The 13,524-nt window shown below is 40.3% G+C and overlaps 1 protein-coding gene across 1 annotated transcript in view; it reads right to left on the reverse strand.

Annotated features, from left to right (window-relative positions):
- Positions 1–1,655: 1,655 nt before the first annotated feature.
- The window catches only part of VPS36 (vacuolar protein sorting 36 homolog), a 44,490-nt gene continuing 32,621 nt past the window's right edge, over positions 1,656–13,524 (reverse strand). The window contains exons 9-14 of the mRNA XM_036745584.1: positions 13,380–13,514; positions 12,397–12,462; positions 9,897–9,961; positions 8,075–8,159; positions 6,481–6,557; positions 1,656–4,295 (exon numbers count right to left, since the gene is read on the reverse strand). Of these exons, the coding sequence (XP_036601479.1) occupies positions 4,202–4,295; positions 6,481–6,557; positions 8,075–8,159; positions 9,897–9,961; positions 12,397–12,462; positions 13,380–13,514 (522 nt within the window). The 3' untranslated portion in view covers positions 1,656–4,201. The remainder of the gene's footprint in view (positions 4,296–6,480; positions 6,558–8,074; positions 8,160–9,896; positions 9,962–12,396; positions 12,463–13,379; positions 13,515–13,524) is intronic.

Genomic DNA, 13,524 nt, shown 5'->3' on the forward strand with positions numbered 1-13,524 from the left:
TCTTGTCACCATTGGGCTGTCGGGGTATTTAAATTCTATTCCTAGAGCAACGACATATTTAGCAAAGTTTTGTACAATCAGTATCCATGCTCCACTCCTTCACTCCGAAGAACTGTCCTGAGGCCTATACTCTTCCTCTCTTTCTCCCCCTGATCTTTTGTGAACCTCATGGGTTCATCTCTCTACAGATGACTCCTAAATTCAAACACCTAGCCCCTCTCCATTTCTCTCGACTGCCTTGATTGCTAGACATCTTCACTTGGACATCTCCAAACTCAACATGTACAAAATGGAAGCCTTTATCCCTTCCCCTTTTCTCTATCTCCTTTCCTAATTTCCCTATTTCTGTTGAGGGCACACCCTCCTTCTTGTTACCCAGGTTCAGCTTAATATCATCATCTCTTTTCTCCCTCACCCCTCTCTCCATATTCAATGAGTTGCCAAATCTTTTCGATTCATTCATATCTACTCCTTTCTCTTCATTTACATGGGCTGCTGCCCTTGTTTGGTCCCGTATAATATTTTGTCTGAATTATTGCAATGGGCTCTTAACTGATTAACTCTTAATCCCTACTTCTACACAACTTCTACGTTGATGTTAAAGCACACCTGACCATTCTTCCCTCCCACTCAAAAAACCTTTTGCTTCCAAGATCAAATGCAAACTCTGGTTGGATTTTTTTTTTAAATTTTTGGGAGAAGGCAAAGCAATTGTGGTTAAGTGACTTGCCCAAGATCACACTGCTAGTAAGTGTGTCAAGTGTTTGAAGTCAGGTCCTCCTGACTCCAGGGCTGGTGCTCTACTCACTGCACCACCTAGCTGCCCCCTCCTGTTGGATTTTTGAAGTCCCTAACAAACTTGATTCCCCTTTTCCAGACTTTATATTCCCCCTCATATTTCTAGCCAAACTGGCCTATTTGCTATTCCTTGGTACAAATTCATTAAAACACATTCCATCTCCTACTTACATACTTTTTGTAAAGGCTGTTCCTCATCACGTCTAACCCGTTACCACTGGAACAGCCAGATATTTTTCAGACACTGCTGTCTCACTCTTCCTCACCCCTCCCACCCTGTATATGTGAGGGTGATTTAATACCTTAAGACTTTATACTACATTTCATTTTATAGGATTCAATTCAATCCTTTAGTCTAAGATTTTTCTGGATCCTTTTGTCCAGTTATGGCTTCTATGCCTTTATCCCAGACACTGACAAGCAAAGGCAATGGGTTATCAATGAGTATGGAATGTCCCACTGTGGGGAGATGGGAGCAGAGGAGCCAAGGAATGGGGAGAGAGAAGACTGGACGGGGCCAAATTACAGAAAGGCCTTGAATGAAGAGTCTGGATTTGAATGTGAAACATTTATGGTCTTAAGCAAGTAAATGTCCTGGAAAGATTGGTGGAAGGGTATGGGCTGGATCAGGATCACTTTAATATATACTCAGTCATTCACACAGTCATAGCAAGTTGCTTTTTTAATTTAACAGTTCATTATAAGAACAGTTCTCGTTTAAAAATGATTAAAATAAGGGATTTGATAGTGTCCTTCACATTTGTACTAAACATCTGATTGTCTAGAAGGAAAATGGTGACCATTTTAGATTACTGTCTTTTTTCATACTTTTAAAAAAAGGAGAAGAGAACACCAAGTTAGGAAAAATCTTTTTATTGTGATGATTTATTAATATATATTATATATCAATCCTTTAATTTAACCCTGAAAAGATCTTTACATACACATAGTATAAAGTTTTGTCTTGACAATAAGTGGCTCAAGAAGTGCCATCATAATAAAGCTAAGGATACAGGTCTGTGTCTTAATGCTCCTAAGAGGTAAGTCATGAAAGCACTAAATAATAAATATATCAATTATGAAAAGCACCGAGACAGTATTTTGGGTGGGAGTCAGAGGCCAATAGTTCTTATTTTAACATAAGCCTACTAAGAGCAAGACCCGAATGGATGCCCCCATAAGACAGTCCAAAGTCATAAAAAATAAGGACAAGAAATAGCAGAAATATGTCCATTTAAAAATAATGCAAAACAAAATTCCTAAAGTATCTAAACATTGAATTTTAAAAGATGATAATGCCTCCAGAATAGTGTCCATTTGTGATTTCCCCTCTTTTTTCCAGTTTCCTTCACTTTGTAGTTAGTTACGGGTACCCCATTCATGTTTTGCTGCTGTCACATGAAGGTAAACATAATAGCTGAATCGCAGTAATTTGTTGTGACTGATCTAAACCCTTAAAAGCCTGAACCACTCCACTACCTAATACAGCTACAACCTGTGCAACAGCTTACTATTCAACAGTAAGAGAGAACAGGATTGACACATTTGTGATTAAAAAAAGAACTTTGACAAGTGAGACTTTCTGTGAGTGCCATGTACAAAAGCATCCTTTGCATCTTTGGAGATTCAAAAACTACAGAGATGCCTAGGAACAAACTTAAGGGTTTGAATGATGGAGGCAGAACAGGGAGTTCACTCCTAAGTGAACTGTTAGCAGAACAAAGTGGGTCACAGCAGAACAGTACCTACAACAAGGTTCTCTAGAGGCAGCCCTTCTGCTGGTACTCTACCCACATAAAGTAGCTAAAGCTGATGATACCCAGGAACTGATGGCTACATAAAGAGAGCAGCTAGCTGGCCTAGCAGGAGGTATTGTCTGAGGGTGAGGTTGGAAATTCATTGAGATCTTCAAAAAGGGTCCTGGAATGGCTACTAGCAGTGATACACAGATGGACCCCATGCATCTCAGAAGTTCCTTAGAGAGACTCAAGTATAAACCTGGGGATTCCTCTTAGGTTGGCTAATACAGTCACTAAGGTTGTTTCTTGGAGTATGGGCACTGATCATCCTGTAAAATGGTGTACACGTCATGAAGACCCTCCTACTCTGTATCTTCTTGGCTAACCATTGCAGGGAGGCGGGGCCCTATCCTGACCATAGGCATATGCCCTGAATTTTAAATTATGCCATTATACGATACACTGTACAACTGTAAAACTGGAGTCTATTTTCATTAGTGGCAGCATTTTTTTGGTCTTAAGATAATCTATTTTTATTTCTCTCATTAATATTTTTCTGAACAGAGCAGTAATGCCAAGAAGCAGGCTTTTTTGCATGTTGTTAAGTAAATCTGGGCAAACAAAAGTAAAAAAATATTGCTGGAATATGGTACAATGACTTGCTAGTAGTGCACCAAAATTGTTCATTGTTGAAATCCTTTAAAAAGGAGGAAAGAATGGAGGTGTGTGTGTGTGTGTGTGTGTGTGTGTGTGTGTGTGTGTGTGTTCTAACTTTCCTCTTTTTCCACTTCAAAGAAAAACGATAATCAAGTTTCCAGGTTCCTGATAGCTGGTTCCAGATTTTCTACAGCAGACTTAAAAAATCCCCAGGGCGGCTAATTCCCAAATTTGGAATCATCCCTCCAAACATGTCTAAACAGCTTCTTAGTTCAATTTCAAAATCCAATTCATTTTAAAAGCAAAATGACATAGGTGCATTCTTTAAATGCCAGTCATAAATTCACCACTTAGTAAAAAAAAAGAAATTACTGTATCAAGTCTCTACATAAGTAAGCCAAATAAAATACTAAAGAGGATACTTGGTCTGGCCTCTGGAGGAGACACAGCCTACGACTGCTTCTGAAATGCCCTCAGAGGAGGTGCCTAACACAGCATGATCCAGTATCACTTTACGTTCCAATGGTGTCATAGTTCTATCATTGCAGACATGGCATATTTCAGATATCCCCAAAGGGTAAACATTTGACATGAACATGAATCCTACTGTGATTCAATCCATTTCAGTCATATTATCGACATATCTATTACCTGGGTTAGCCCAGGTTTATTCTCATGAAACTAAACTCCCTTCTTTCAAAGCAGATGAACTGAAGGATTCAGTTAGAAACTCTTATTTCACACTGACCTAGGAAGGGTCAACATAAACATAACATGATTTAATTTCCATGACAGCTTTGATTTTTTTCTTTAGTACCTTTCCATATTAATCCTAAGTAAGCATTCCTAGAACATACTATTTAGGGAAAATCATTAGAAAAGCTGTCGTGTATTGCAGTGTTCTACCAAAATCCCTAATTGAATACAGGTTTATTTCGTAGTTGTCTGTCATTCAGTCATTGCATGATGAAAGGATATGGGTAAAGGATATTACAATTACAAAATATTTAACTCTGGGTCATGAACAAATTTGGATAAAATCTCAAGCCTTCCACTGAATCATCTCTGCAAAGATGGCCCATCTTTTCAGCAAGAAGCAACCTAAAGACAAAGATGAAAAGAAAATGAAATCATTTACACTTTCAATCAAGCCAAAAGGATTTATTAAATGCATACCACGCTACGCACTACAGACATGAACAAGAAAAGGAAAATGTCCCATCCCTCAAGGAGCTTAAATTCCATATGGTGGAGCGGTCTATATCTACAGGGATACATGAGAGAGATACAAGGGAACAGGAGGCTACAAACATCTGGGGACATCAAGGAAAGGCACCACATAACAGGTGGCACTCAGGCTGCAACTTGAAGGAAAGAAGGGAGTCTAAAAGGCAAAGGGGAAGAAGAGACACAATCCTAGTAGTGAGGAGAGTCAGCTCAAGAGCAGAGATGGAAATAGAGTATCTTCTAGGAGGAATAGTAAAAAGACCAGTTTTGGATGATTAATAGAATATGCAAAGGAGAATGACAGATAAGAAGACTGAAAAAATAGGCTGGAGTGAGGTTTTAAGGGCAGCTGGGTGGCTCAGTGGATAGAGCACTGAGCCTGGAGTTAGCAAGACCAGAGTTCACATCTGACCCCAAACACTTACTAGCTGTTTGACCTTTGGTAGGTCCCTTAATCTTTGTTTGCCTTAATCCACTGGAGAAGGAACTCCAGTACCTTTGCCAGAACGCTGCACTGTCATGCTACAGTCCGTAGGGTCATGAAGAGATGGACACAACTAAACGACTAAACATGGTGTAATAGGGAACTACTGGAGGTTATTGAAAAGGATAGTGACACAGTTCTAACTGCCCTTTAAAAAAATCTCTTTGGCAGCTGTGTAGTGGGTGGATGAGAGCAGTGAGAGAGAGAATCAAAGTAGGGAGATCAATTAGGAAACTACTGAGAGGTGATAAGGGGAGGTGGCTATGTAGGTGGTGAGAAGGGGACAGATGAAAGAAATGCTAGGGAAGTAGAGATGGCAAGATCTGGAAATTGAATGGATAGCTGTGAGAATTAGTTGAGGAAACACTAAAATTATGAGCCTAGGTAACTAGGAAAATCCCCCTGCCCTTGGGAGTAATAGGTAAGATTGGAAGAGGGATGGGTTTGGGAAAAGAAATGAGTTACATTTTGGATAGTCTGAGTCTGAGATGTTTATGGTACATCCACTTCAAAATGTCCAATAGTCAGCAATGTAGGAACCAGAGTTCAGGAGAGAGACTAGAGCTGGATATATGTATCTGGGAGTCATCCACAAAGCTTCCATAATTAAATCCATGGGAGTTAATGAGGTCACCAAGTGAGAGGGTAGAGAGAAAGAAAAGAAGGCCTGAATGTCCAAGAGAAGAGGGTGGTCAGCAGTGTCAAATGCTGTAGAAAGGCCAAGATGGATGGGGATTAAGAAAAAGCCATCAGATTTGCTGTATCCTAGAGCACAAGGGGTGGAGTGTGGCCAGAATGGCCTTTGTTTTCTTTGGGTGGCTCAGTTTACCTCATTGGGCCTTGCTGGGTCTGCTGCTCCTCTTCCGGGACAGGAAGCCCAGAGACCATGCCAGGAAGCAGAGAACTTCCTGTGTGATGAGGCAGGGGCTCGCTGAGGGGAGGTATTAACTCCAGAGCTATGCCCTGTTGGGTGTTAACCTAGTCTACGCTAGGGGGAGGGGCCAACTCAAGAACCAATCGGCCCTGGTCATTCAGGCGGCGCTTGATGATGTCAAAAACTCTACAAGAGGGGAGAAGACGGCTTGAAGATTCCTCTTTCCTTTTCCGGTTGGCACGGGAACAGTGGCAAGCGTGACTCTGGGCCAGCCCTTGCTGTCGGGCAGAGCCCAGATGTTGGTAACTATGAATTGTATTGGGTCTGTCTGTTGATATTTGTAATTTTTTTGTATTTTGTTTTGAAGTTTGGGGTGCTGGTTCATTTCCCCCGAACTAAATGAATGTTCTGAACCTCAGGGTGCTGGCTTTTTCCCCTGAACTAAATGAATGTTGTCTGTATGCTAACTGAATGCTGAATTAAAGTAAGCTGGTCAACCCCTTCACCGTGCTTTCCTTGTTTAAGCAGATAAAAAGAACCTGTGCTTTCCCGGCGTGCCAGCAGCCTCCTGGGTGCTGACTGTGGGGGGATCTTACGCCCCCACAGAAGCTGCTAGCCAGATTGTTAAAACATTTGGCAATCAAGAAAACACAATGATGAGTAGTAATAAAAATGGGCACCACCACCCCAACCTAATTTACCTTTCTTTGGCCAAAAGAACAGACATTCCTACAAGTTTGGCAAATTCTTCAGATGTGAGAGATCCCTTTTCTGATACCTGTTAACAAAGAACATCAAAATAAAATGTGTTAAGAATTTGATTAGCAAAGCACAATACTTAGTCCTACGAATCTGTTCAAGTAAGACATTTTAAAACATACGATAAGTTCTCGAACGTGTTACAAATATCCACAGTATTAGTAAATTTTCTTTACCAGTGCTTGATTCTGCCTACCTCACAGGGTTATGAGCAAAGCATTATGGAAACATTTTACATTATGGAAACTATTACTAAGATGAGGACTCAAAAGAAAAGATTTTAAAACCTAACAGTCCAAATTATAACAGCTCTGTAATATACACACTACGTGTAATATACCATACTACGTGTGGTAGCATAAAAGGCACACAGCTAAACATTCTGAAAAGGAAGAGGGTAAGAACTTCATGAGTCAACAAGTTAAAAACATGTATTATGGAAACACATGAAATCCAGAGATCAGAGAGCAGAAAGGGGCCTTGGTGGATCGTCTAGTGCGACTTTCCCTTCTCACGATGAGGCTACTAGAGCAAAGAGGAGTCAGTGACTCGCTCAAGGTCACCGGAGTTAGTGAGATTTTGTGAGTCCAATGAAGGCAATAAAATTTCAAGCCTCTTAAATGAGCTAAATCACTCTGATCCAGGCATATGGAGTGCTATGCATACAGCAGGCACCCTGGCAAATCTTTTGACACAGTAGCCTGACAGTCAGTAGTGATGTACTGACAGAGCTCAATTAGTAATGCTTTAATTAAAAAACAAGAACAAAACAGCCAAAGCTAAGCCTCAAACAAAATATTGTGTAACATTAGTTTATTTTTTCACTTATTTCTGAGTAAAAAGGGATCAGTAAATTGACATACCAGAGAAGCACTTAGTTATGGGTTTGGTCCACACTGACTCTTTAGTATGCCAAGACACAAAGGATCTGTGGGAAACTCCCAGACTGGGAATGACTTAGTAATAAACCCATTTCTCAGAAAGCATTTATTAAATGCCTATGACAGTCCAGACATTGGGGAGTCAAATACCAATGTGAGATAGTCTCTGACCTCCCAAGAGGCATACAACATGTTAATGGGGAAGTAAAAACACAGGATAGACACACAAATATACACAGTGATTTCTGGAGGTGGGGTGGGGGCACCAACTGTGGGAATTAGGAAAGGCTTCAAGAAGCAAGTGGTACTTGGGTGGAGCAGAGATGAGGAGGCACAGAATTTGAGGCCTGAGGGACAGGAAGTCTGTATAGAGCTCCTGGCAGTACAAAGGTCAGTGATTTGCCCAGGGTTGCCCAGCTCTAAGAGTCAGAGGTGAGATTAAAACACAGGCCTACAGGACTTCATGACAAGTGGTGCTATCTACCATGCCAAGCTGCCTTACTCCTTAAGAAGAATTTAAAACATTAGAACCTGTATATCTGAAAACAACTTTTTAAAATGGCAAACTTCAAACAGAAATCCTGTTCTTCAAGCTTTACACCTAATATGCTTAAATCATCTTTGCAGACTGTTAAAGGACATCCAGGTCACATACTGTCTCTAAAGCTGAAGCAAGCATTTCCTCCTCATTGTGGGACTGAAGCTCAATGACCATGACACCGCTATCAAAAATCCGGAGCCTGAAAATGAAAGATGAGAATAAGAGAATAAATCATTTGGACTCTTCAGCAGATGAAAAGTTGTGGGGACTTTTGCAACCATGAAGAGGAGTGATATCACAGCAGAAATGGCATGCAGAACATAACACCCCAAGGAAGTGTGAGCAAAGATTTGATCAAACAGTCAAGTAGAGATTACTTCATGACTTCTCTTAATATATTGTCAGTGGAAGAAAAGGGATATCTGAAGCCTGACTTTCTTACTTGAAAATTATACAGATCAACCCTGGACACTGCCATGTGAGAGGAGCACACCATTCTGCCCTCATGTCTTACCTCATTGCCTAAGAGCCCGTTCTCCTACCCTACCTATAGTTCTAATAAAGATGGGAGCAGGGACAATGATGAGACATGTGATAGCACTGATTACATTTTTAACTATGTGTCTATTCCTGCCATCCGCCACTAAAATCTATTACTATCATGTCTAATGTGGAGGTGACCTGAAATTACTAAAGGCTGTGCCAGGGGACCAAAAGCTCTGCTAGAGTTTACCTACGAAAGCAAGAAAAGCTTCAACTATGAGCCTTGCAACAAATTGTACCCTATATATGCTGTCTAAGGATCAACTTTACTAAGAGACATTCATCACAGAGTCAATCACCAAGTAATGAACCTCCACAGCAATTTACGGAGACCCTAACTAAGGCATCAAGAGCTTTCAAATTTAGTGGGAGGAATATACCAAGAAAATGAGAGATTCTTGTATTCCTGCCATGATTATCACATATGGTCTTAATGGAGGCTGAGGGAGTAGAAGGAAAAAAATTATATTTATTTATTCAAGGGAAGCATTTGGTTCTCTAGACTGGACCCTATCCAGTTGTTAAAGCTGGTGAAGTTAAAGCAACTGAAGATCAAGTCTCTCCCCACTCCAGTCCACCCTCCACTCAGCTACCAAACTGATCTTTCTAAAGAGCAGGCCTGACCACATCACTCAGGTGTTCCAGGTGTTCCTTATTTAAAAGCTCTTTGCAGCCTGGTCCCTTCCTACCTTTCTAGTCTTCCTACATTTTACTTCTCTCCACATATTCTATGATTCAGGAACACTGGCCTTTTTGCTGTTTCTCACACATGACACTCAGCATCATGTCCAGGCCAGTTTCATTGGCCAAATGTCCTCCTTTCTCATCTCTGCCTTCTCACTTCCCTAGCTGCCTTCAATATTCAGCTCAAATCCCCCCTTCTTAGAGAGGTCTTTCCTGGTTAAACCCTATCACCTGATCCCACCTCTAGTCCCTTTCCTCTGAGGGCAGGGATCATGTTTTTCTTCCCTTTCTTTGAATGCCCAGAGCTGGCACAAAATAAGCGCTTAATAAATGCTCACTGTCTGAAAAGAGAAACCAAAGGATTAGTCAATTTATCCAAGTTCCTGCAAAAGGTCAGTAATAGGCTTTTAATTTTTTTTTTTGGTCTGAAGATCATGACCTTTAAAAACCAACTGTAAAAAGGATAACCAAAGACTCCCATATATCAAGAAGAATCTGGAAATTCAGGAATAGCACTTGAAGGTTAGACAGGCTACCAGAGGTGCTGCTGACACTGAGATTCAGTCAGAATGCATTCTCTAAATGTCTTCAGCACAGGGGCTTTGCTGTGTACCACTATAAAGATCATGGGCTTGGCAAGCACCACTATAATTCAGTCTGCAAGGAATTACTGTTCAAATTAAGTACACATCTTAAGAAACTCCCTTACCTGAGAGGTAATTTCAGGGCTTCCAACATCTTACAAGCATTCACTAAGTCTTCTGGTGAAAGCAGCTAGTTAAAAAAAAAAAAAAGATCTTGTTGACATTATAAATGAACAGATATGATGTTATTTAAACAAAGACAGAGACCACAAACAAAGGCACATTTATCAAAGATTTTAGGTGATATGAGCCTGAAAGGAAATTCATGGACTCTCCTTGGGAAGGGATGCCTCAATATTCACCACCAGCTTCCCTCTTCCATAGACCCAGTGGTCCTATGCCAGTCATGAAGTAAGGATGTGGATCCAGCAAACTAAGCCCACCCCATTCTCTCTGGCAATGGAGGGCGGGGGCTGAGATGTGCTCTTGGGTGTGCCTCCCCGAAGTTTCCTCTGTGTCACATTCCAGGAAGTAATTCCTTTAAAACACAGCCCAAGTGCCACCTTCTACAGGATGCCTTTTACCATCCCCTAGGCTTGTAGCACTCTCCCTTACAGAATACTTTGTACTTAATTACTTTAAGTTTATTTTCTTTGTATTTATTCCATAGAGATTATTTGTTGTACTTGTTTCCTCTGTGCCTAGAACAGTGCCTAACACATAGCAGGAATTAATAAATGCTTACTGACTGATTAAAGGAAAGTGTGTGAAATTGGAACTTCAACTTTCTTATTGTATGTTAAATGACATGGGATTAAAAAAAAAGTGAAGATATTTATAAGGTGCCCAACAATAGTTAGCTTAAACTTTAAAAAAAAAGCTTAAAATAAAATAATAAAACCCAACACATTAAGTTTATATAAGCAAAATCCTTTTGTAGCAAATGCTTTAAGATAGCCAAATTGTTTTATTTTTAATGGAATTCTATTAAAAGGTTACAATGCTAGATGACAAGATTCAGAGCTGGAAAAAACACTAAAGATCATCTAAGTCCAACCCTTTCATCTGACATGAAAAAAAGTAGAGAGAAATCACATTCCTAGACTGCAAGAAGTGGAGAAGAAATAAAGTTGATGTTCACCAGAAGTACTCTGAACCAGGAGGAGAAAGGTGGAGGCATCATAATAACAAGAAATATGTATTAAATGCCTACTATATGCCAGGCACTGACTAGGTAATGGGGACACAAGTACCAAGAATAAAACTGTCCCTCGCCACAAGAAGCACGTGTTCTAAGGGACGAGACAAGTGCATATACAGATATGTGCAGTTTAAATATAAGGTGAATAAATACAAATAAATATAAAGTAGTTAAATGTAAGATAGAGGGAAAAACACTAGCAGTTAATGAGGTAAGGACAGGCTTTATGTAGAAAACAGTACTTGCGCTGCATCTTTTGGGAAGAGAGGGCCCAGATAAAGAGGAGTATTTCAGGCACACGGCAGGGCCAGTACAAAGGGGCAGAGATGAGAGGTGTAGTGAAGGACAGCTAGAAGAGCAGTCTGCCGTCACTAGAGCTTGGGAAGGCAGTACTGTCCAGTGAGGCTGCAAAGATTGGGGGGAGGGGGGCTGGGGTGTGAAGGCCAAACAGAGGAGTTTATTTTATCCTTGAGGCAGGAGGAAGCTCTGGAGTTGAATGAGCAGGGGCATCAGATGGTCAGATTTGTGCTCAAGGAAGACCACCTGAGCAGCAGCGTGGAGGGTGGACTGAAGTGATGAGAGGCTTGAGACAAGGAAGCCGCTTAGGTGGCTGCTACCAGAAGGGGTTAAGAGCCTAAACTAAGGTGGGAGCTCAGTGAGCAGAGAAAGAAGGGGTGAGATGTGAGAGACAGGAGTGGCAAGATTTGGTAACTGAACGAATACTAGGGTGAGGGAGACTGAGGAGCTGAGGCTAATGCCAAGGTTCTAAACCTGGGAGACTAGCAGGGTGGATGTACCTCAAGAGAAATAGAGAAGTTTGGAAGAGGGAAGGGTTTAGGGGAAAACAGAATGAGCTTAGTTTTTTACATGTCTTGGACTCGAGATCTCTCCAGGATATCCAATCATATTTATACCATTTAACCCTTCCCTCAACCGAGATCCTTTTGTGTTCTTAGTACGTGGTGCCTTTGTTTAGGTGGTTGAATTTTTTGATATGGAAAAGGATGAAATGGAAATAATGAAAGACAGAAAATAAGTTTTGATTAGACCTTTTTGGGTTGAAGTAATAGATGAAATATGGGAAGTCAAAAAGAATGGGGAGCCTTGAAGTGTAATTGCTACTTTACGACAGGACAAAAGAAGTTCTTTTCTTTTCGTTACTACCTACTATTAGCATAACTCAAGGTCTTTGGTATAGAAAGGGACCAGACAAGGCACTTTCTACACAGCATTATCCAACGCACAGAATTTGATATGACTAAGTTAACAAAATATTGCTCCTATAGGCAATTCCTCAAATTAAGAAAATACCTTTTTTATAAACAGAATCTATCCTTGAACAGTACTCATTACAATAGGATTTTCCCTGGATTACAGCAATATCATCCAGATTTAGAAGCAGAATGTCAGAACTGATTCCTTACTTCCATTCCTCGAGCTCGGTTCACTAGACAGTACACCTCTGTGAGTGACATTATCCCCCCTCGTTCCTGTTTAAATATGAAATAAGTTAATTTAGTACAAAATATGGCTGGCGGCAAAGCTTCCTGAAATTTGTATAACAGTATTAAAAAATGCATAAGAAACTACTGAGACAAATTCCGTATTTAGATTTCAAAATTTTTTTTTCCAGTTCAAAGATGATATTCCAGTTACTGTTTAGTATTTACTAACTGGTCAAGAAGGACTTATAAAGTTCTACAATCATAAGGTCGAAGGGACATCAGAAGTCATCCAAGAGGAGTAGCCCTATGTGAAACATGAATGTATTTTACAACAGCCCCGACAAGTGGCCATCCAGATTTTTTCCACCCTTTGCCGGGCAGTCCTTTGCTTTTAAGTTAAGACATAAGTGCTCCTAAGTAAGTGAAATCTTGTTCTTTGCATCTTCCACCCTCTGTTGCTAGTTCTACCCCCTTGAATTACACAAAATAAACCTAATCTTTCTTTCCACATGGCAGGCCTTCAAGTATTTGAAAAACATCTTTCCTAAAACTCTTCTTCTTCAGCATCAGGTGAGACACAAAACCCTTTTGGAGAATGTATGGGGAAAAAAATGTAAATTACCCCTGTTTGTCAAGGTAGAATCTCTACAACTATTAAATTGCCTACTAATGGAGTCAGCGATAGGAAACAAAAGAACCTCTAATAAGATCTACCACTATACTTTTTGACTAAGTCATATATCTAATAACAATCTATAAAGTATAGCTGTAGTAGAAATTAAATATGAAAAAGCAGAAAACTACTAGCAGTTCCATTCAAACCAATTCACACTTATTTCAGAAAGAAACAAAATAATGGAATATTAGCTATGAGAAGGGTTACTCCCATCAAGGTTCCTAATGACTTGATATTAAAGGAATTAAACACTACCAAAAATAAGGGTTTTTTATTTTGCATTTACCTCTAAAGGAACCTGAAGTATTCCAGCTAGTTGTTTTGCCAGCTGCATGTGGTAGTGAGTGCCTGAGCCATGTGTTTCTCTGGTAACTGGATTAGCTATACCCATGCTCAGCAGGTAGGATTTAAACCTGATAGTCTACATGGGA

Source organism: Trichosurus vulpecula, chromosome 2 (assembly GCF_011100635.1).
Source record: "Trichosurus vulpecula isolate mTriVul1 chromosome 2, mTriVul1.pri, whole genome shotgun sequence".
Classification (NCBI taxonomy): Eukaryota; Metazoa; Chordata; class Mammalia; order Diprotodontia; family Phalangeridae; genus Trichosurus; species Trichosurus vulpecula.